Source organism: Erythrolamprus reginae, chromosome Z (genome assembly GCF_031021105.1).
Source record: "Erythrolamprus reginae isolate rEryReg1 chromosome Z, rEryReg1.hap1, whole genome shotgun sequence".
NCBI classification, from domain to species: Eukaryota; Metazoa; Chordata; class Lepidosauria; order Squamata; family Dipsadidae; genus Erythrolamprus; species Erythrolamprus reginae.
Genome location: NC_091963.1, coordinates 34,340,786 through 34,361,466, shown reverse-complemented (window position 1 = coordinate 34,361,466; position 20,681 = coordinate 34,340,786). Strand labels below are relative to the sequence as shown.

Here is a 20,681-nt window from a genome sequence, read left to right as displayed (position 1 = left end):
GCAGAACCTTTTAATTTGCTGAGCATTTCCCAAACCTTATTTCTCCTTCACAATCAACAAGAAGCTACTACTATTCTTGCACTGAGATCTAATATCTCAAAACATGTGCTCATATCTTTCTACTGGTGGAAAAGATACCAGAAGGCAAATATATAACCAGGGACAATCTGAAATCTCCCAAAACAGTAACTGTTTAGAAAGAAGCCATATTTAGTAAGTAACATTTGCTCTTTCAGCTCCACCACTGTTTTTATAATTCTGCTCCATTATCTCATAGTTATGCTCCTCCTCCAACTATTTAATTGCATCATTGTTTCATTAGATCAATGATATGCTGTATCCAATCAAATATACAGCTTTCATTTACACCCAAATACCTTTGTTGCTCTTCCCTATCACTCATATATGCTAATTTGCATAAATCTATAACAACGTCTTCTTTTGCCTAGGTCTGTCTTTGCCACTAATGCTGTCCATCAACCAATTTGTGCTTCAGTCTACTTGCTAGGGTTGCAGCATCAGCTGTCAATATGACAAGCAGTTAATTTTTTGCAGCTGAAATTTACAAGTTGCAATTTGCAGTTTAATCAAATCAAATGTGCAGAGACCTATAAGCTCCCTTTCCAACTCTGTTATGTCTCCTATGTGCAAATTGGTAAAGATGGTACTCACAAGTGCTCCGGACAAGCCTGGAAGACCACGTTCTCCTCTGGAGCCCGGAAGACCAAGGATACCAGGTGATCCAAGAATACCCTGAGGACCTGAGGAGCCAGGAGGACCCTGAAGGAAAGGGGAACAGGAAAGAGGGGAAAAAAACCATTTCATAACGTATAAAAGATTAGCAGTTTTGTTTGGGGAAAAATTGCTTTCTTCCTCTTTGATCTTAATATTTAAAGTCCATTTTAGCACCCAGCTATCATCAAAAAACAAACAAATTTTCTGTATTTTCTTAAAAAAACATTTTTAGGTAAACTTAGGAAAGTATGTGCAGAATGGATTGATTTATTAATCAATATATATTATTCAAGAATTGTTCTTCTTTTACAAGGCAAATACACTATTATGCCCAGTTTTATGAAAAGTAAAACTATTTGGATGATAGACCACCAATTACAAAAGGATAAGCCACAAGTTACAATCAGAAGCCCTTATTTTGTACTAGTATGTCAATCTAGGTCATGACTATCCTAAATTAGAAGGAAAATTATGCAGAGATACAGAACCAGCCTTCTAAACAGCCTTTATTTCCTTTGAAATGTATTTTGCAAGCGCCCTTGGTTAGGCAAAGGAGAAATATTATGAAATGATATGGTCTGCATCAATTATTTTCTGCAATTCCACTGGAATAAGTTGGCTTTGCAAGAAGCATTGTTTGCTGAGTAGTGAAACCTACCTATGGCTGATTCAACTGGCAACTATTATGGATTAAGGAAAATTCTTATGGCATCTTTATATTCACACTTTTGAGAATATTGACCTTATTTACAGTGTGCGTAAAAGGAATTGTTACTTTTATTGAAATAAATGTTTTAATTTGGAACTCTGGAAATTGGTTTCTAATGATAATGATCAGCTAGGTCTTTTAATCCATGCTCCATTGTACGAATACGTTCAAATAAACAATAGAATTGCAAAATATCATGGCTTAGTGGCTGCCTCCCTTGAGGGAGATGGTGGTCTAGAAATATGAAATATAAATAAATAAAAATATTACATACAAAGGGAAATATTTATGAAGGGGGAAAAAACAGAAATCAAAGCCACATAACCCCTCACATTATTTTACTAATAACATAAAAGCTATTTTCTTGACTCTGAGAGCTTAACAGAAAAACCAGACTGTATGTCTGATAGCTTTTACATATGCCTTCATTCAACAGCTGAGTGATAATCGGAATACTTTGTAAAACTCCTAAATTCTGACTATAAAGCCAGCTGAACGACTTTGGGCCAGTCATTCTCTCTCAGCCCAGCTCAGCCCAACAATCATAGGATTGTTGTTGTGGAAAAAACAAGGGGAGGAAATGTATTGGTTATGTTTGCTGCCTTGAGTTATTTATACAAATAATAAAAAGCAGCTTACTAATAAATAGATATTGTTATACTGTATAAGAAAGGGGATAGGAAAGTCCTGTTTTAGGCATGTTACTAGTTGGATAACTTTGAACCAGTCATTCACTCCAAGGCCAACTACCTCACACAGTTGTTGTGTCGGGAAAGTAGGAGAAAGAAGAATTTGGTATGTTCTCTCCTTTGCTTTTAAATATTTGAGTTAATTTTTTTTTTTTAAAAAAAATAAAGGCAGGATTTTGAAAAATATAAAAATAAAATAGATAAAATAAATAAATAAACGTAGCTCTCCAAACTGGGACAGTCTGTGAGTTCAATTCCCAGTACAGTGTTTCAATACTATGGAATAATTTCTGGTTCCCCAAATCTGCTAAATCACAATAGGATGAAATTGGTCAGAATGGTGCCTCCTAATGGCCAAATTCATTACATGGGATCCCAAGTCAGGTGTTTATTTATATTTTCTCATAGAGGGGAAAAGTTCTATTATGCAAAAAATGTCTATTTGTTTAGAATGAACGGTTGTTTCTCATGAAACACAAGAACAACGAATTATCAGGAAAGAGGAAAAAAGCTCAAAGCAGGAAGTTATAAATCGAACAAGTATTGAAAAGTGTTCTGAGCAACTTACAGCAGCACCAGCTTCTCCTGATGGGCCTTTCTCTCCACTGGAACCAGGGGGTCCACCAATGCCAGTTTCACCAGAACGACCCATTGGACCAGTGTCACCACGGGGACCTCGAATTCCCTCTTTGCCAGCAGGACCAGGGGGGCCAGAAGGACCAGTGATACCCTAGGAATAAAATCATAATGCAATTGCATAGCGAAATCTCACCTTCATCAGTCAAGACCTAGTAAATTATTTAATCCAAAAAAAGAGTGAACAAAGACACTAAGAGGATCTCATGTAATATTGCTTTAAGAAAGTGCACAGAATCAAACAAGTACGCAAAGGAAGCTTTACATACCTGTACTTGATTCTGCCAGGTAACATGCCAGGTAAAATAGCTTTGGCTGGGATAGTATTTTAGTTATTTAGATTGATTGTTATGTCACCTGTTATATTTCATAGATACAGTAGTCCCTCACCTATCGCTGGTGTTACGTTCCAGACCTGGCCGCGATAGGTGAAATCCGCGATGGGGAATTTATCGACTGATAGTACTTATTTAAGTATTTATATTGTAATTGTTTGGTAAGTTTTCATTGTTTTAAGTGTTTATAAAACCTTCCCACACAGTATTTATTTTAGATACAGTATTTAAATACAGTATTTACAATTTTAGATATTTTTATTTTTTTTTGAAAAACCTGCTGATCGAGTTCGGCGGGCTGTTTAAATCTGCCGATCGACTTCCTCAGAAACCCGCGATGAAGTGAAGCCGCAGTAGGTGAAGCGCGGTATAGCGAGGGACTACTGTATATCGGATCTATCTGTCTGTCTTAACTACAATTCCAGGTGTTTCTCATTATGGGCTGTTCCTTTCCACATTTAATGGGAAATGTGAAATAAGACCAAAAAAAGGTATTATATATAGTATTGTCAAGCAAATGTACACACATTGCCAGGTTCATAATCACTTAAGGAAATCTGCCTTGTGTTATAACATTACATCACAGCTACATGCCATGTGTTAAATAAATAAATCAACTCAACAGGCTAAGCATTTGAGCCTGGACAGTAATGAATGCAGGCTATATACACTGCTCTTTATGGCTATTAGACTGCATCGATCAGGGCTGTGATTTATCCAACTTCAGGTATTTCTGATTTTGAAAAAATAGGGCAAAATATACTTCGCATCAGGCACAGGCAATCTATAGCCCTAGGCTTATAAGCAAGTCACATCTTTCCCTTTTTTTAAACCTTCAATAGTTCTACCAATTGTAATGGGTAAAAAAATGTTAGGAGTTTGCTGTGATTTTGAGGCTGGAACTATAGAGCGTTAAAATCAGCATAACAGTAAAACAGTGAAGAAACCCTCCAGATTTAGATCTTTTCGCATTCTGCTTTTGTGGATTTCTCACAAGCAATACTGAGATTTTAATTTCAGTATGGTTCTGCTCTGCCTGTTGACATATGAAATGGCCCCAACCTATTTAGGTGCAATAACTGGTAGTGATGGGTAGGAAATAATGGATAAACGTCTCATATTATAATGGCTTGATAAAACTTATTATTATTATTTATTAGATTTGTATGCCGCCCCTCTCCGTAGACTTGGGGCGGCTCACAGCATACAATAAAACAATTCATGACAAATCTAATAGATTAAAAAAAAAAATTTAAAAACTCCATTATTAAACCAGACATACACACAGACATACCATACATAAATTGTATAGGCCCGCGGGAGAGGGGGGGGAATGTCTCAATTCCCCCATGCCTGACAGCAGAGGTGAGTTTTAAGGAGTTTATGGAAGCCAAGGAGGGTGGGGGCAGTTCTAATCTCCGGGGGGGAGCTGGTTCCAGAGAGTCGGGGCCACCACAGAGAAGGTTCTTCCCCTGCGACCCGCCAGGGGAAGAAAAACTTCTGAGAAACCTCAGTGAAATAAAGTAATATCCAGACTGTGTTGGCTGGGAATTCTGGGAGTTTAAGTTCATACAAAGATATTAAGACTGAGAAACGCTGATCTGGACAGAACAAGCAAAAGCTTACTTTTTATGAATTACAAAGGGATTTTTCTTTTTTTTGTTGTTGCATGAATTACTTACAGCAGGGCCTGGAGGTCCGGGCCTGCCAGCATTCCCAGGGAAACCATTGGGACCCTGTTTAAAAAAGCAAGAGAAAAATTAGGTTTCATAATAATCAAGGATTACACGAGTGAAATGTATACATAAGATATCTTTCCAGACTTACAGATGGACCACTGTCACCACGAGCTCCAGTCAGACCAGCTTGACCAACAGGGCCCTATATGTAGGAAGAAAGCATATCTAATATAAGACTCACAAAGTACTCAAAATGGTCCTGTTTTTCTTTAGAATCAATGTTGGCTATGTAACAGACTTATTTGTTCCTATTTCAAAATACAACAATTTCGTTGAGAAGGACAATGGGAACAATAATTTCTCTTAGGACTATTACCAGTAGGAAACAAAATGTTTCAGGTTTTTTTGCTACCACTTAGGAGTTATATGGATATTTGCTGCCTACCTAACTATCCTATAACAAACAAACAAACATACAAAACCCCCAAAACAGATGGTTTGTAGAAGTGGTTTCTTTCCCCAAAACAGATTCTAAAAGTCTCCTCTGCCCCCCACCCTTTTAGAATGTAACACTAATCAAGAAGACTCAGAATTTTATGATATCTGGCAGAAGGTATATATTTGGTGGGATAAAAAGAAAAAGAGATAAGCTTGCTGTTATATCACTTTGAAAATTTGAACCTAATAGTAAAAATGTATTAGATTGTGATTATCTATAATATAAATGTAATTTCTTTTTCTCTTGTCTTCTTTATTTTAGTTTGATTTAATTTACAAATTAAGAATTTCTATATACAGTGTTCCCTCGATTTTCACGGGTTCGAACTTCGCGAAACGTCTATACCACGGTTTTTCAAAAATATTAATTAAAAAATACTTCGTTGTTTCTTCCCGTCCAATGACATCATATGTCATTACCAAACTTTCATCTGCCTTTAAAAAACATTTTTTAAAATAAACTTTAATAAATAAACATGGTGAGTAATAATCTAAATGGTTGCTAAGAGAATGGGAAATTGTAATTTAGGGGTTTAAAGTGTTAAGGGAAGACTTGGGATACTGTTCATAGCCAAAAATAGTGTATTTACTTCCGCATCTCTACTTCGTGGCAATTCGACTTTCGCGGGCAGTCTCGCAACACATCCCCCGCGAAAATCGAGGGAACACTGTATATTCTTATAAACTTTTAGATGTGTTTTTATGTAGTGTCTTATAATAGATACTTTTATATATTTCATAGCTGGTATCAAACAACAATAAAACCTTTCTTCTTTTTGTATAATGAAGACTGTAGCTCTACTAAATGTTATATGTTGTGTTTGTCATGTTTGTTTGAGAAAAATAATAAAAAATATTTTTTTTAAAGAAAATATTGTAACACTGACAGAAGAGTTCACAAAAAAGTTTGTGAATTATAACTTTGGGACGTTTACATGAACAGTGAGCAAAATTCATTAATAAGGTACTTTGGTAATTATTCATGAGAAATCATAGCTCATAGTATGAATCTTAACTTCTTGAACTTGAACCAGTATATCATACCTGATTAAAGCCAGTTATTTATTCCAGCAGTGAAAAATGTTGTTAACCACTGTGAGTCATTACAAATTATGTTGTGACTGAGTGAGTGAGAGATGGGGGGAGGGAGGGAGAGCGGGAGGAAGGGAGAGGGGGATAGAGAAAAAAAAGACAGGAAGGGAACGGGAGGGAAGGGGATACAGTGACAGAGAGACAGAGACAAAGACACAGAGAGGAAGACACAGTGAGAGAGAGAGAAAGACAGAGAGATAGAGGGAGGGAGAAGGGGGGAGAGTGGGAGAGAGTGAGTGAGAGAGACAGGGAGAGAGAGAGAGTGAGGGGGAGGGGAGCAGAGACAAAAACACACCCACACACACATACAAAGATAGAAACAGAGGGAGAGAGGGAGTGTGTGTGAATGAAAGAGGCAGGGAGACAGAAAAAGAAAAACAGAGAGAGAGGGGTGGAGGGGGAAGGGAGACAAAGACACACAGAGAGAAACAGAGACAATGAGATAGAGAAAGAGAGACAGCGAGAGGGAGGGAGGGAGAGGGAGGGAGAGAGAATGTCCTCCGTGGTAGGAAATCTTCATTTTTAGCCACCAATATATAGATACATTTTGGGGAGAAATTCTTGATGTCCCTCAAATAATTTAATCTAGATTTGAGGTTACTTAATAAGTATACTATTTGGCACCTTAGCAGTGGATTTAAGAACGTGAATGAAATATCAAGTTTACACCGCATAGACAAAAAGTAAAGAATGTAATGCAAGATTTCATTTACTTACAGCAGGACCGGCACTACCGACAGCACCAATGGGGCCTTGGGGACCTCCATCACCTTTAGGCCCTCTCTGTCCTCTTTCTCCTTTAACACCTGTCTGACCAGCTGCACCCTGAAAGAAGCAAAAAAGAAAATTCAAAATTCAAATTTGAGACATTTATAACTAAACAATTGAAGATAATAAACTGGAGAAAGCAAACAGTTATTTCTTTATACTTACAGCAGGACCAGCAAATCCAGGAGGCCCAGCAGGCCCGGCTTCACCACGCTCACCCTACAATTAGGAGAAAAATAAAAGAAGATAAGGACACTTTTCTTTAGCTGCTCTTCTACTACAGAGGTAGCAAAAAATGTTAACGTCATTTGAAAAACAATTATTATTTTAGTACTTACAGGGGATCCACGAGCTCCAGCAGGTCCAGCGGGTCCAGAAGAACCACCTTCGCCCTAATAGAAATAAATAAATAGAAATAAATGATCAGCTGTTGCTAGGCTGTAAAATAATGTTTGTCAACCTTGACCACTTCAAGATGGATGGGCTTCAACTCTCAGAATCCCAAAGAATGCTAAAAGAATGCTGGCCGGGGGTATCCTGGGAGTTGATGTACAGAGATCTTTAGAGCGGTTTATTTATTTTATTTATATATTTATTGGATTTGTATGCCGCCCCTCTCAGTAGACTCGGGGCGGTTGAAGTTGGGAAGTAGTGTTTTGAAGAAAGGATTGCTCCAGTACACTGCAAACTTAGAAATATATGAGGGGTTCCTAGTGCCACCACTGATGTTACCAGTTTGGGTAATGAAATGATTGGAGGACAATAACCCAGTTCAAAGAGCACAGTGGACCTCTCGCTTCAACCGTGAGCTACAAATATTCTCCTTTATTAAAAATATAGAGAAGAATCTGGCAAAATAGTTTTTTTCACCTATGGAATTTCTATTTGTCTTTTCTTTTTAATTTGTAGACTCACCTGAAATTAAATATTAAAATCTATTAAGTAAAATTAATAAAAACTCCAGGAAATTTCAATAAGGCTTAGCTATGATCTTTTCCCCTTATTGGATCATGGCACGAATGTGCAACTACTTTATTTTTTGTTCCAGTTCACTGTTTTAATATGTTAAACAGTGAGCGGAAACCTACTCTGCTACCAGAAAATCGGTAACGAAAGATGACTTGCTTAACTATATAAAGATTAATGTTCCACATCTATATTCTGAATATTTTCTGGGAATATGCCTAGAAAAATCCAAAAAGTATCTGAACCAGGTTGGGTGGCACATAAATTTAATAATGAATAAATAAAAAAATACTTACTCTTTCGCCATTAGCACCACCAGGTCCCGGGGCACCAACAGCACCATGAGCTCCCTGAAAACCAAGTAGAATAATTTGATCTCGGTGTATTTTTGTTGAATTTAGTGTACAAACAGTCCTTGAATTATGACCATAATTCAGACTAGATTTTCAATGTTAAGCAAGGTGGTTGTTAAGTGAGTTAAGGCCAATCCTTTTTGCCACAGTTGTTATGTGAATTGCTGCAGTTGCTAAGATAATCATGTAGTTGTTAAACAAATCTGGCTGATTTAGTTTGTCAACTGGGAAGATTACAAATGGAAAGTAGGTGATTCCAAAGTGTATTGCATATACAATATGCTGGTTGCCAAGCACCTGAATTTTGATCCAATAACTGTAGGAGGACTGGTCATAAATCACTTTTTTAGTCTTGTAAATTTGAACAATCACTAAACTGATAGTATTAAGCTCTCAATAAGGACTTAAAGGATAGATTAATATAAAACACTACACCGTTTTTTAAAAATAATTCTTTAAAAAAAAATCAAATTCTTTTTTAAAAAATGATTCCCCCTCCCAATTCTTCTGACAACCCTTCTCTCCAAATGTTCCTAACTTTCTGGGTAATTTGAAATAAGTTTAATTTCACAGTTACCATAAATTTAATAAAACCATTCTGTATTAAAGTGTAATCTGATCTAAATTCTAAAGAGTTTTTATGCTTTTTGCTACTGACTTAGGCTAAGATTACTTAAGGATAAAGCCAATTTCACACAGTCTACATTTTAAAATGCTAGCTTTCAAGTTGTAATTGCTAGAAGAATTGCATAGTTCCTTGGAAATAAATTAAAAACACATGCTTACACGTGCACCATCTCTTCCTGATACGCCAGGATCTCCTCTGAAGCCGGATGGACCCTGAAATAAAGACACAAATTGTGATTATGCCTAGGTAATGTGGGATGCTTTATACCAGGAGTCTCCACACTCGTTCACTTTAAGACTTGTGGACTTCAACTCCCAGAATTCCTCAGCCTGCTTTATATGACTATGAATTACAAAGAAATGCTGAAGGACAGTTTCACCCCAAATCTTACATAATCAGAACAATGAATGCAGATAGTAATTGAAATTGTCATTGCATCTTTTGTCTTCCAACTATGATTTCTGCTTTTTGAATTTTGTCTTGGAATTTCAGCCAATTCATTGATTTTACTGATAACAGTTAATGTAGATTTACTGGATGACAGAAATGTAGTTTCAAAATAACTGTGAACCTACTAAAGACAGTTTGATATTTCAAATATTCTAAAAATACAAAATGGCCAATTTCTTTCCTTAAATATTCGTTATTTTGAGATTCTTAATTATTGAGAGGGTAAGATTTTAAACCTACCTAATGCTGCATCCTCTTACAAGCATGTGGAAAGATAGAGTTGGAAACGATAGTTTAAATCAATGTTACTCAATTTCAGCAACTTTAAGGTGTGGATTTCAACTTTCAAAATTATCCAGCCAAGTTGCTGGTATTTTAAGTCCACACACATCTTAAAAGTTGCTAAAGTTCAGAAACACTGATTTAAGCCATGTACCCTATCCCATGTTTAATATAAAAGTTAAATTAAAACATTTCTGATAAATGGTTATCTAGCCTTAATTTGAACACATGCACTAAAGGAGAAGTTTGCAACCTTGGCAACTTTAAGACTGACTGAGGAACTCTGGGAATTGAAGTCCACAAGTCTTAAAGTTTCCAAGGTTGCAGACCCTTGCACTAAATTGCTGAACTGCTATGATTGTTAGGTATTGTTTTGCAGTGGTCATTCATTCACCTTTTCCCTTAACTTCCATCCATTATTTTATATCTTGACTAACTGACTTTCATCTGTGTGAGATCCTTCCAGATATTTGAAGATTGGTACAATATTTCCTCTACCTTATTTGCTTCCTCTCAATCTCCTTCCTAGGTTCCAGAAGGTATTTTTTCTTCTCAGCCTTTTCTCAACATTTGTCTGAAACCTTCCTTAATTTAATTAATCAATTGACCTTTCTTAATATAATGTATTGACTGTGGGTCACACGTGTGCTAACACACAGAACTATTTAAAAAACAACAACCCCAAATCAGGTATATTCTAAGCACATTGCTGGTACAGCATTGTAAAAGTTGAAGGCTATTTCAGAAATTGAGCAAAAATGTCTTTGATCAGGGATTTTAGATTCTGCAGACACCCTCAATTCAGTTTCTCCACCCACTGCTCCTGGTATCATAAAGTGCTTACGAGCACGATTGTTGGTGCTTTTTGATCATGTCCCCAACACCCTCCCCCTCTGCACTTAACAGCAAACTAGACTTTTAGAATGGATTCATTTCTGGCACAGTGGATATAATGCAGTATTGCAGGCTAATTCTGCTGGCTGCCAACTGCCAGCACTTTGATCTTCATTGGCTCAAAGTTGACTCATCCTTCCATCCTTCCAAGGTCGGTAAAATGGGGACCCAGATTGTTTGGGGCAATATGCTGACTCTATAAACTGCTTAGGGAGGGCGGTAAAGCACTGTGAAGTGGTATATAAGTCTAAATACTATTGCTAGTTATGATTATACAGTGTTCCCTCGATTTTCGCGGGTTCGAATTTCGCGAAAAGTCTATACCATGGTTTTTTAAAAATATTAATTAAAAAATACTTCTAGGGTTTTTTCCCTATACCACAGTTTTTTTCTGCCGGATGACGTCATATGTCATCGCCAAACTTTCGTCTGCCTTTAATAAATATTTTTTTAAATAAACTTTAATAGATAAACACAGCAAGTAATAATCTAAATGGTTGCTAAGGGAATGGGAAATTGCAATTTAGGGGTTTAAAGTGTTAAGGGAAGGCTTGTGATACTGTTCATAGCAAAAAATAATGTATTTACTTCCGCATCTCTACTTTGCGGAAATTCGACTTTCGTGGGCGATCTCGAAACGCATCCCCCACGAAAATCGAGGGAACACTGTATTGGGAATGTTCTGATGACAAGCTATGTGCACTACTGTTGAGCTCTAGCCTGTGGAAAAGTGATGGCAAATTATGCATTCCTAATTGTGGGACAGCTTTCTTTTACCTTTTCACCTTTGCCGCCGGGGCCACCAGCAGCGCCTCTCTCACCATGGACTCCACTAGGGCCAGATGGGCCTGCAGAACCAACTGCACCAACAGATCCAGGTTCACCCTAGTGAAACAAGAAAGGAAAAGGTTTAAGGACTCCAAAGAAAACGAGGCAAGGTTTCTCCTGCTACGCTCATTTGTTACTTTTCCAAGAAAATCAGTATTAAGGCATTTAAAGAGAATGTGAGTGCGATGTCAGGGTTAAGAAGCTAGACTAAGAATCAGAAGCCAGCTGAAGACTCTAGCCCAATCAAGGTCTCATCCTAGACTGTAAAATTAAAAACAAAACAAAACCCTGTTTTACAAACTTGTACTGGACCCGATAATAGATTATGGTGCAATGAATTTATTGGCCATCGTCCTCATCATGATGCATTTTTATCCTGCATTCTTCAAGCAATTAGAATTGGATGAATAGAATAGAATAGAATGGAATGGAATAGAACAGAACAATTCTTTATTTGCCAAGTGTGATTGGAGAGACAAGGAATTTGCCATTGATGCATATGCTTTCGGTGTACATGAAAGAAAAAAATGCATTTGTCAAGAATCATGAGGTACAACGCTTAATGATAGTCATAGGGTACAAATAAGCAATCAGAAAACAATGAATATTAATATAAATTGTAAGTATTCTAGCAACAACTGTAGTATTTGTGCTAAACGTATTTCACGGTATCTCTGATAGAGAAATTGGATTTATTTGGGGTTGTTTTATATTTCATAGGGGTTTAATCCAAATAGATGAGAAAATACAATATTATTTCTTTTTATAGTAGGGGCAGGTGGGCCTTGCTTTCCCTGCTCAAATTGAGCAAAGCAGCAATATTTAGAATGAAACCTAGTAGAAGACTGTCAGTGCTATATCCTCTTCCTGCAAAGCTAGTGACATGATTTGTTTCCCTTATCTTCCTCCTCAATACCCCTAGAGGAAGCTGTCATTCTAAGATGACACCTTTTTGTATAGATCATCCGATGCAGAAGACTTCCAAGTAGCTTTTGTCAAATAACTGCTACATAACAAGATGTTATTTAAGCAAAATGGCAACGTTTGAAAGCATGTGCCCAAACTTTTTAAAATAAAAAGAACTTTCAATTGTTACACATATAGTATTTTAAAGTTATGTTATTGACTGAAAGTAATAAAGCCCAAAATTTAGAAAGACCTGAACTATAATTTTATTTATTTTATTTTATTTTTTCAAAATGTGTACAGGATATGGTATAAATATAAACAAAAGCAAAGTAGGTATAGGTAAATCTGGACAATGGAACAGTAGGACAGTGACTGTAGGCATGCTGGTGCGCTTATGCATGCCCCTTATAGACCTCTCAGGAATGGGGTGAGGTCGACTGTAGACAGTCTAAGTTTAAAGTTTTTGGGGTTTTGGGAAGAAACCAAAGAGTCAGGTAGTGCATTCCAGGCATTGATCACCCTGTTAAAATCTTATTTCCTGCAGTTGAATTTCGTGTGGTTTGCATTGAGTTTGATTCTATTGTCTGCGCAGGTGTTGTTGCGGTTGAAGCTGAAGTATTCATTGACAAGTAGGACATTGTGGTGGGTGATTTTATGAACTACATTTAGATCAGGCGACGTAGCTCTAAGTTATCTAAGCCCAAAATTTCAAGTCTGGTGGAATAACATTTCACCATTGAATTGCCTGATGTTTCCCAGTTGCATATTCTGCACGTTGTAAAATTTTACAAGACAAATCTGCTATTTTCACAAATGAAAATTACATGCTTTAGAAATAATGTAGATGCTGTTGCCCTCTGCGTCCCACTGGATTCTTCCCACACAGGACCTTCACACTGCCCTCTCCTGGATTTAAGAAAAATAGCAACCCTTCCTTCTGCCTTACCTTATTACCATCAGCACCTGGTGGACCTGATGGGCCACGGCTTCCCAGAGGGCCTGAAGGACCAGCAGCTCCACTTTCACCTGGTGCACCACGTTCACCCTGGAGGAAGCAGATTAGTATAAAGTAAATGGCAATCTGGGAGCCTCAATCTCATTAATGCAGAAACTGAAAAGGTATGGAAAACTATACATGTATACAGATATCCCAGTTACTTAAGATCAGTATCAAGTTCCTACTGGCATGGATGAGGATGCCGCACTGATAGTAAAACTGGAGCTGTGCATGCAGCTTTGGGTCTCGGGTGTGCATTCAGTGAAATTTTGCTTCTGCACATGCACAGGAAGCAAAATCTCACAAGGGAATGCGCACGAGAGAGGTTTTGGCGATTTTTTTTTTGCTTCCGTACATGCACAGAACCAAAAAACCCACCAAAATATCAGCGTCTCCTTGTGAGACTTTGCTTCCGGAACATGAGCACACACCGGAGATTCAAAGTTGTGTGCGCAGCACACTAGTATGGACAGTAGCAGCAACCTCCATCTACTTAAGATGATTTTGATTTAACTGTGTCCTATTGAGCTTAATCTAGAGATTGGCATTTTAATAAACCTTGAATATTTATTTATTCAGATTATATATACAGTGATCCCTCGTTTTTCATGGCGGATGCGTTCCAAGACCATCCGTGAAAAAGGAATTTCCGTAAAGTAGAGGAAAAATATTTTTTTTATGTATTTAACAGTATTTGGACTTTTAAAGCCCACCCTTTGCATTAAACAGTCATTCTATAATGTTTCTCAGCTGGAACTACATGTGATATCCTACCAGTTTCTTTAATAGAGTAAAGTAGCACTGTAGAAGAATTTTATGAATTTTTAATGGATTTAAATTTTTTAATGGATTTAAGCCCCCTTTGAAAACCTGTGAAGTAGCGAATCCATGAAAGATGAATTGTGAAGTAGCGAGGGATTACTGTATAACAATTTCTAGAAATTCTTCAAATTAGTTTTTCAGAATTCCTCAAGGACTTTGATCTAGAAATAAAATTTGATTAGACCACTGGGATTCTCTAGCAGTTTTGTTCAAAGGTAGATCAAAGGGTATCTAGATTTATTTCCTAGTCAGTTCACACCTTATTTTTTCCAGTGTGACTTCTTATTATGCAAACCTAAAGCTTAATGCTTGTACAGGATTTATATGGATGTGTATGGGTGTGTGCATATGCATATGTACAGTATATGTATCTGTGTGTCTGTGTGTGTAGGCACGCATGTGAGCGCACACACATGCACACACGCACACACGTATAATCAGTGGGGTCTGGGTTGTTCATAAAAAGTATTTAATGAAAGTATAACCACATCTGGAAAATGTTGGGGCTTATTTATTTACAGTATTGATTTGTTCTGGGTTCTGTTAAATGTACATTACACACTAAATTTATAAATCACACTAAACATTACAATATAATATCTCAATATTTATATTTGTCTGTAATAATCTTTAGAAAATGATTACAATCAAGTTAAAAAAAATCTAACTATATGATAGAACACCTTTTCTACATAGGAACTCAACTGATAATATTGATTTCAACAAGATCAGAAACTGATATATTCTCACATACTTTCAAATTATAGTATAATACTACATAATACTGTATTCTATTGTATTTCAAATATAGCAGAGGGGGAAAAACCCTAAAATGTAGAAAAGTATATACTTACTCTTGAGCCAGCAGGACCAGGGAGACCAAAGTCACCATGAAGACCCTAAGGCAAAATAAAGATTTATTAACACATTCCTGAAAATGATTTTTTTAAAATCACTGCTTCAGAATTCATACAGCATTCAGAGATCTAAAGATATTTCCATCCAGAAAGATAAAAGGCAATAGATATTCTGAACAAAAGAAAGACAATCATGTCACTAAAAAGAATTAAACCCGATTATACTTTCTGCAAGTTTTGCTGTAATTCAGTAAAATGCAGTAAAACTTTCAGTAAAAGTTCAGAATAACTTGTGAATAATTTTAATTTAGCTCTTGGCTACTAAAATGCTATTTAACACTGCAGGAAGAGAACAATTTTAATGCCCCCCCCCAAATGCTGCTTTATGGCAGAATATGACATTTGTGTGGCAGAGTATGACATTTATATGGCATAGCAGAGAACTAGAAAACTTAAAGATACTTTATGAAGTATGTCTTTCCAAGGGATATAATCACTCCCTCAATCTCATTTTTTTGGTATAATTTCCTAATCTGATGGCAGATCCTTGGAAGGATCCAGACTTGGAAAGACCAAACTACTGGATACAATCTGCAGTTTACTGAATGCGTTAAGAAAACCTGTGTTAAATCAAAGTAGAATTTTCTTAATTAAACCACAAGGGAATTAATTTACTACTTACCCTTTCACCTGGTTTGCCAGCTTCACCAACTCCACCAGAGGGACCAGGAAGGCCCTATAGGAAAATATATGAACAGATGAAGGAAAAACAATCTCCTGTAATTTGTTTATGTGCTGTAGAGATGAGAAACAGCAAATCATGCCATAAAATAAATATCTTAATCTATCCCTATTAGTGTATTCTATTCCAAGTTCTTCAACTCCTGGTCTGTGGCTCCACAACATGCCAGAAACCGGGCCATGCAAACAAGTGAAGCCCCATTTGTGGGATAAACGCAGCACACTAAACTACACCCCTCTGATCCGCAGAAAAGCCCCTCTCCACGGAACCGGTTTGTGGTGCCCAAAAGGGGGCCACTGCTCTATTCAATCTTATTCATGAGTTTTGAACTGGAAATCCAAAAGTCTATTGTAAAACTATAGATCTACATGAAAGTTATCACTATATGTGAATCTCAGTTTCTCTGCAACTGATTTCTCTTCCCAAGTCTTTCCATGTCTTGGCCCCATCCAATAAGCCTTCACATGGTGAACGTAGCAATATAATACTTCAAATCTGACTTGAAAGAGATGCTTCAAAATGTCTAGTGATATCAACACAGAGACTCTGGGACTGTCCAAGCAAATCTAACTTCTTTAATGAACTGCCAACCAGGGCTGAGTTCATATTTCTGTTTGTTGCAAAACGCCTTTCTGAAATGAATTGGAGGCACTACAGAGTTCTACACAGCAGACATGTGTATCTATTGTGAATCAAGTATCTTCAATACTTGTAACCTGATAATCTTTGAGCAACTAAAGCTTACTGATTTGAATTCTGTGCATGTGCATTTTTATGCTCTTTGCAAGATAGAATCTACCTAGCAACATAGGTAAAGCTTTTGAATTTACTTGGTAGAATAAAATACTTCGACTATATTTCAGTCATCAAGGTTTGTTGAGATATTTAATAGTACTTGAAAAGCCCTTATTCTAGCATTACAGATCAAGAAAAGGCAATATTGGATAAAAGATAACTTTACTTACTTGGAAGCCAGGAGCACCAGCTGGACCATTTTCACCTTTTGGACCTGCATTGCCCTGAAACAAATATTTAAAATTGAAATGATGAGAAATAAATCATTGGCAAAGAAACATCAAGAGTTATCTAGGATTAACCTTGTACTTACATTGAGACCAGGTGGACCTTGAGCTCCATTGTTTCCATCAGTACCGGGAGCACCCTACAATCACAAAGTTTCAGTTGTTCATAATATACACAATCATATTCTAAAATATACAGTGTTTGTTTGCTTGCTTAATTATTTCCACGTTTTTTGGTGAAATTATCAAGAGCTGATTTCAACTTGACGAAAACTTTGCTTTTAATGAATATGGAACTATCACTCGTAGATATGATATAGAAACTTTCAGTATTGTGCTATAAGACAGGGGTCCCCAACCATGCTCTGTGGACCAGCATCGGGATGGGACATGCCAGAAAAATCTGCCACGCAAACAAGCACAACTCAGTCCATGGGATGCAAGGCAGCACATGAAACTACATCCCCTTCAGTCCACAGAAAAACATTTCTCCCTGGTGCCCAACCTTTTATAGAAAAAGATAAGTGTGGCTTAAAATACATTCTGTTAGTGTAGATTGACCTCTTAAAAATATTGTATGGATACAGAAGATAAGGTAGGGGTAAATTTCAATTTCTTACAATAAACTAAAGTATATAGTATAAGGTATAAAGTAAAATAATCTTACGATATCTGTTTCTATTTCAAATAACTGTCATTCAAAATGTTATCTTTTGACTACTGCCAGAGAGCTTATAAATACAGCAGTCTTTTTCTGTTTTATAAATTATTCAATTGTTGCAGATTATTAACTGTTGGCAAATCATGTTTCCCTTACTAAAGTTAAGTATAAAGTAGGGCAGTAGTGGCAAACTTATGGCTCACATGCCACAGGCGGTACGTGGAGCCATCTGAAGGCAAGCGAATCTTCTATGTCAGTTCACATGGCCAGCTGATTTTCGGTCTTGAGGAAGGCCGTTTCTCTCTCCAGAGGCTTCCTAAAACCTCTCGAGTGCAAGAAAAGGCCCAATGGGCAAACCAGAAGTTTGGAAAAAATGACTTCTGGTTTGACCCATTTTTCGCACTCTGGGGCTTCAGGAATCTTCCCTGAAGACTCTGGAGTGCAAAAAATAACACAACGGAGAAACCAGAAATCCATTTTTCCAAATTTCCAATTTGCCCATTGGGCTGTTTTTTTCACCATCCCAGGCTTCATTGAGGCCTGTTCGCAGTTGTGGGGGGTGGGGGTGGGTTGCTGTGCACATGCATAGGGGACAATGTGGAGGGTGCACATGTGTTGGGGGGAGGTAATGGGTGTGGAAATGTGCCCAATTGGCACACAAACCAAAAAAGTTTCACCATCACTGAAGTAGGGTATAAGTTAGTCTCACTTACCTGTGGACCAGTCAGACCCACACTGCCTCTGTCACCAGGTTTGCCAGGTTCACCCTGATAAAATGAAAAACATTTAAATAAGTTACTGCATTAAACAACCACCAAATACCTGGCTGCAGATTTCTACATTTCTGTATAGTGTTTGGCATAGTTGGCATTGAAATGGTTGCCCTGGCAGCATCATCTTGAATCCGCTGTTTTTCCTGCTTATGGTTGCTATCTATTGGCTCATCCTTTCTCAGATGAAGAAGGAATGAATACATTCTCATAAAAGAATTAAGCAGCAATACCGGTTGAAACCTGCATACTTCCAGTGGCAAGCAAACAATTGCCCAAGGGATGAGGTCCCCACACCCATTCAAATAAAACATCCTGAGCTACACTCATAGGCGTATGGCCTGAGGAACTTCCTCCCAGTTAAAAATAAACAAAGTGAAAATGTACATAAATGTAGAATTAAAAGACAAATGACAAATCATCACTCCTGTGATAATTTGTCCAGCTATTATATTTATCCAAGGGAGGAGTTGCTTCAAATACATCCAAAGATAATAGTTCCATAGCTCTCCTAAACAATTTATTCCACTGTGGATTTGACTTGATATGTTATTAGTACATTCGGTGCTGTGGATGCATTTAACCAAACATATTTGCCATTTTCTTCCAGTTCAATGGCATTATGTTTATTCACACCCAAGGAAGATTTAGCAGAAATGAATACAAATAAATGCTACACCCACACCATTCCTTATCCAAGCATTGGTTAAAAAAAATTAAAGCACCTCTCTCTCTCTTTCTTACACACACACACACACACAGAGAGAGAGCAAAGTGAAAGAAAGAAAATTCACTTTAAACTGACCATCAGTTAAAACAATAAATGGTTTACAATTAAAATAAGCATTAAGCATAAATAAAGTGAGGCTCAGCCCTATCCTTGGTAAAACATTAAAATGACAAATCCAAGGCATCCTTGGATCGGCAAAATAGTGTTAAGTAAGACAATTGTGTTAGCAGTAGAGTAGTATACGTATGGTACGCACAGCTGAGGTGCCATTCAATGGAGTGCCATAAAATTGGTGCTATGGACAGCAATGTAAATTATTTGTCAACATCACAATATTCTATTGTATAGTACTTACATTGGGACCCTTTGGTCCTGGGAATCCGGTATTTCCAGCTTCACCTCGTGGACCAGCTGGGCCAGTTGGGCCAGGGCGACCATCAGGTCCGGCTGGACCCTGCAGCAAGAAATGTTCAGATCTTATATTGTAGTATATAGTATCATTGCTTGAATATTGAATATTGATAGTAAAACACTTTAAAATTGACACAAAGACATTTCAGTCTTTATAGCACTCTTCAGTAGTTTGATAGCCCTCCAAAAAAAACCATATAAAATAATCCCCCTCCCTTCATAATTACTAGAACTAGAAAAAAATTAACTAGAAAAAAATTAATAAATAACTAGAAAAAAATTAATAAAATTAAATTAGTAGCTTTGGCCACACAACTATTGTTTAGATAAAATTTATATACAAATGCAATTCAAGTTCCTGGCTTAGTTATTAATTATTGAGCATTCCATATTTTTAAAAAATCACAGAAAAATAGGGTTCAAATATTAAAGCTTAGTATGAAAACATTATTATAAAATATAAATGCTATCCAGAAAATGCATTTAAAATATCAATGTTTCTACTGCTCAAATTTTGCAGAATAAACGGAAGGGGATACTTACAGAAATACCTTCTTTCCCAGATGGACCTGGGCTTCCAGACTGTCCCGGGAGACCCTAAATATACAGAGATACATTATTTAGCCTTAATGTGTCTTTTGCGTTACTTAAAACTGAAATGGGAAAGTTAATTTGACTCTGCATGTGTATTTAAATATTGTACGTTTAATATCAAAAACTATCAAAAACTGTTATCTAGAGATGCCCTACGGAATTCAATTAGATTTATTTGCCAAAATTGTGCAAAAATATTTATTTATTTTTTATATATACTTTATTAATTTTTCCATAAAAAGACATACAAACGCACATAGTAGGGGTTACAATTACACCTCTTTTCTTGAAGTCAATTTTTAATACAGAAAAAAGGATATATTCTTAGTCTTTAAATCAACATAATATTTTAAGTGAAAAGAAGAATTTTGTCTACATATTCTAATAAACATAAGGTTGAGTTAATAAAAAAAGAAAAAAGAAAAACCAACAACAACAACAAAAGATATCAGTAATATTTGGATATATTCATGCAATTTTCATAACCTTAATTTTAATTTTATTTTTATCTATCCATGTATAAACTTTATTCCAAATAATATAAAATTTGTGAACTTAATTGTGCAAAAATATTTAAAAGTGACCCAACCACCCCATTATTCAGTTAAGCAAGACTTTCTGCTG

General features: G+C 36.6%; 1 protein-coding gene across 1 annotated transcript in view; it reads right to left on the bottom strand.

The window, feature by feature from the left end:
• COL1A2 (collagen type I alpha 2 chain) overlaps nucleotides 1–20,681 on the bottom strand; it is a 56,885-nt gene that overhangs the window by 13,022 nt on the left and 23,182 nt on the right. Inside the window, exons 23-40 of the mRNA XM_070729123.1 lie at nucleotides 20,007–20,060; nucleotides 19,408–19,506; nucleotides 18,266–18,319; nucleotides 16,978–17,031; nucleotides 16,835–16,888; nucleotides 15,810–15,863; nucleotides 15,125–15,169; nucleotides 13,398–13,496; nucleotides 11,492–11,599; nucleotides 9,247–9,300; nucleotides 8,404–8,457; nucleotides 7,480–7,533; nucleotides 7,307–7,360; nucleotides 7,091–7,198; nucleotides 4,932–4,985; nucleotides 4,787–4,840; nucleotides 2,702–2,863; nucleotides 673–780 (exon numbers count right to left, since the gene is read on the bottom strand). Coding sequence (XP_070585224.1) covers nucleotides 673–780; nucleotides 2,702–2,863; nucleotides 4,787–4,840; nucleotides 4,932–4,985; nucleotides 7,091–7,198; nucleotides 7,307–7,360; nucleotides 7,480–7,533; nucleotides 8,404–8,457; nucleotides 9,247–9,300; nucleotides 11,492–11,599; nucleotides 13,398–13,496; nucleotides 15,125–15,169; nucleotides 15,810–15,863; nucleotides 16,835–16,888; nucleotides 16,978–17,031; nucleotides 18,266–18,319; nucleotides 19,408–19,506; nucleotides 20,007–20,060 — 1,323 coding nt within the window. The remainder of the gene's footprint in view (nucleotides 1–672; nucleotides 781–2,701; nucleotides 2,864–4,786; nucleotides 4,841–4,931; nucleotides 4,986–7,090; nucleotides 7,199–7,306; nucleotides 7,361–7,479; nucleotides 7,534–8,403; nucleotides 8,458–9,246; nucleotides 9,301–11,491; nucleotides 11,600–13,397; nucleotides 13,497–15,124; nucleotides 15,170–15,809; nucleotides 15,864–16,834; nucleotides 16,889–16,977; nucleotides 17,032–18,265; nucleotides 18,320–19,407; nucleotides 19,507–20,006; nucleotides 20,061–20,681) is intronic.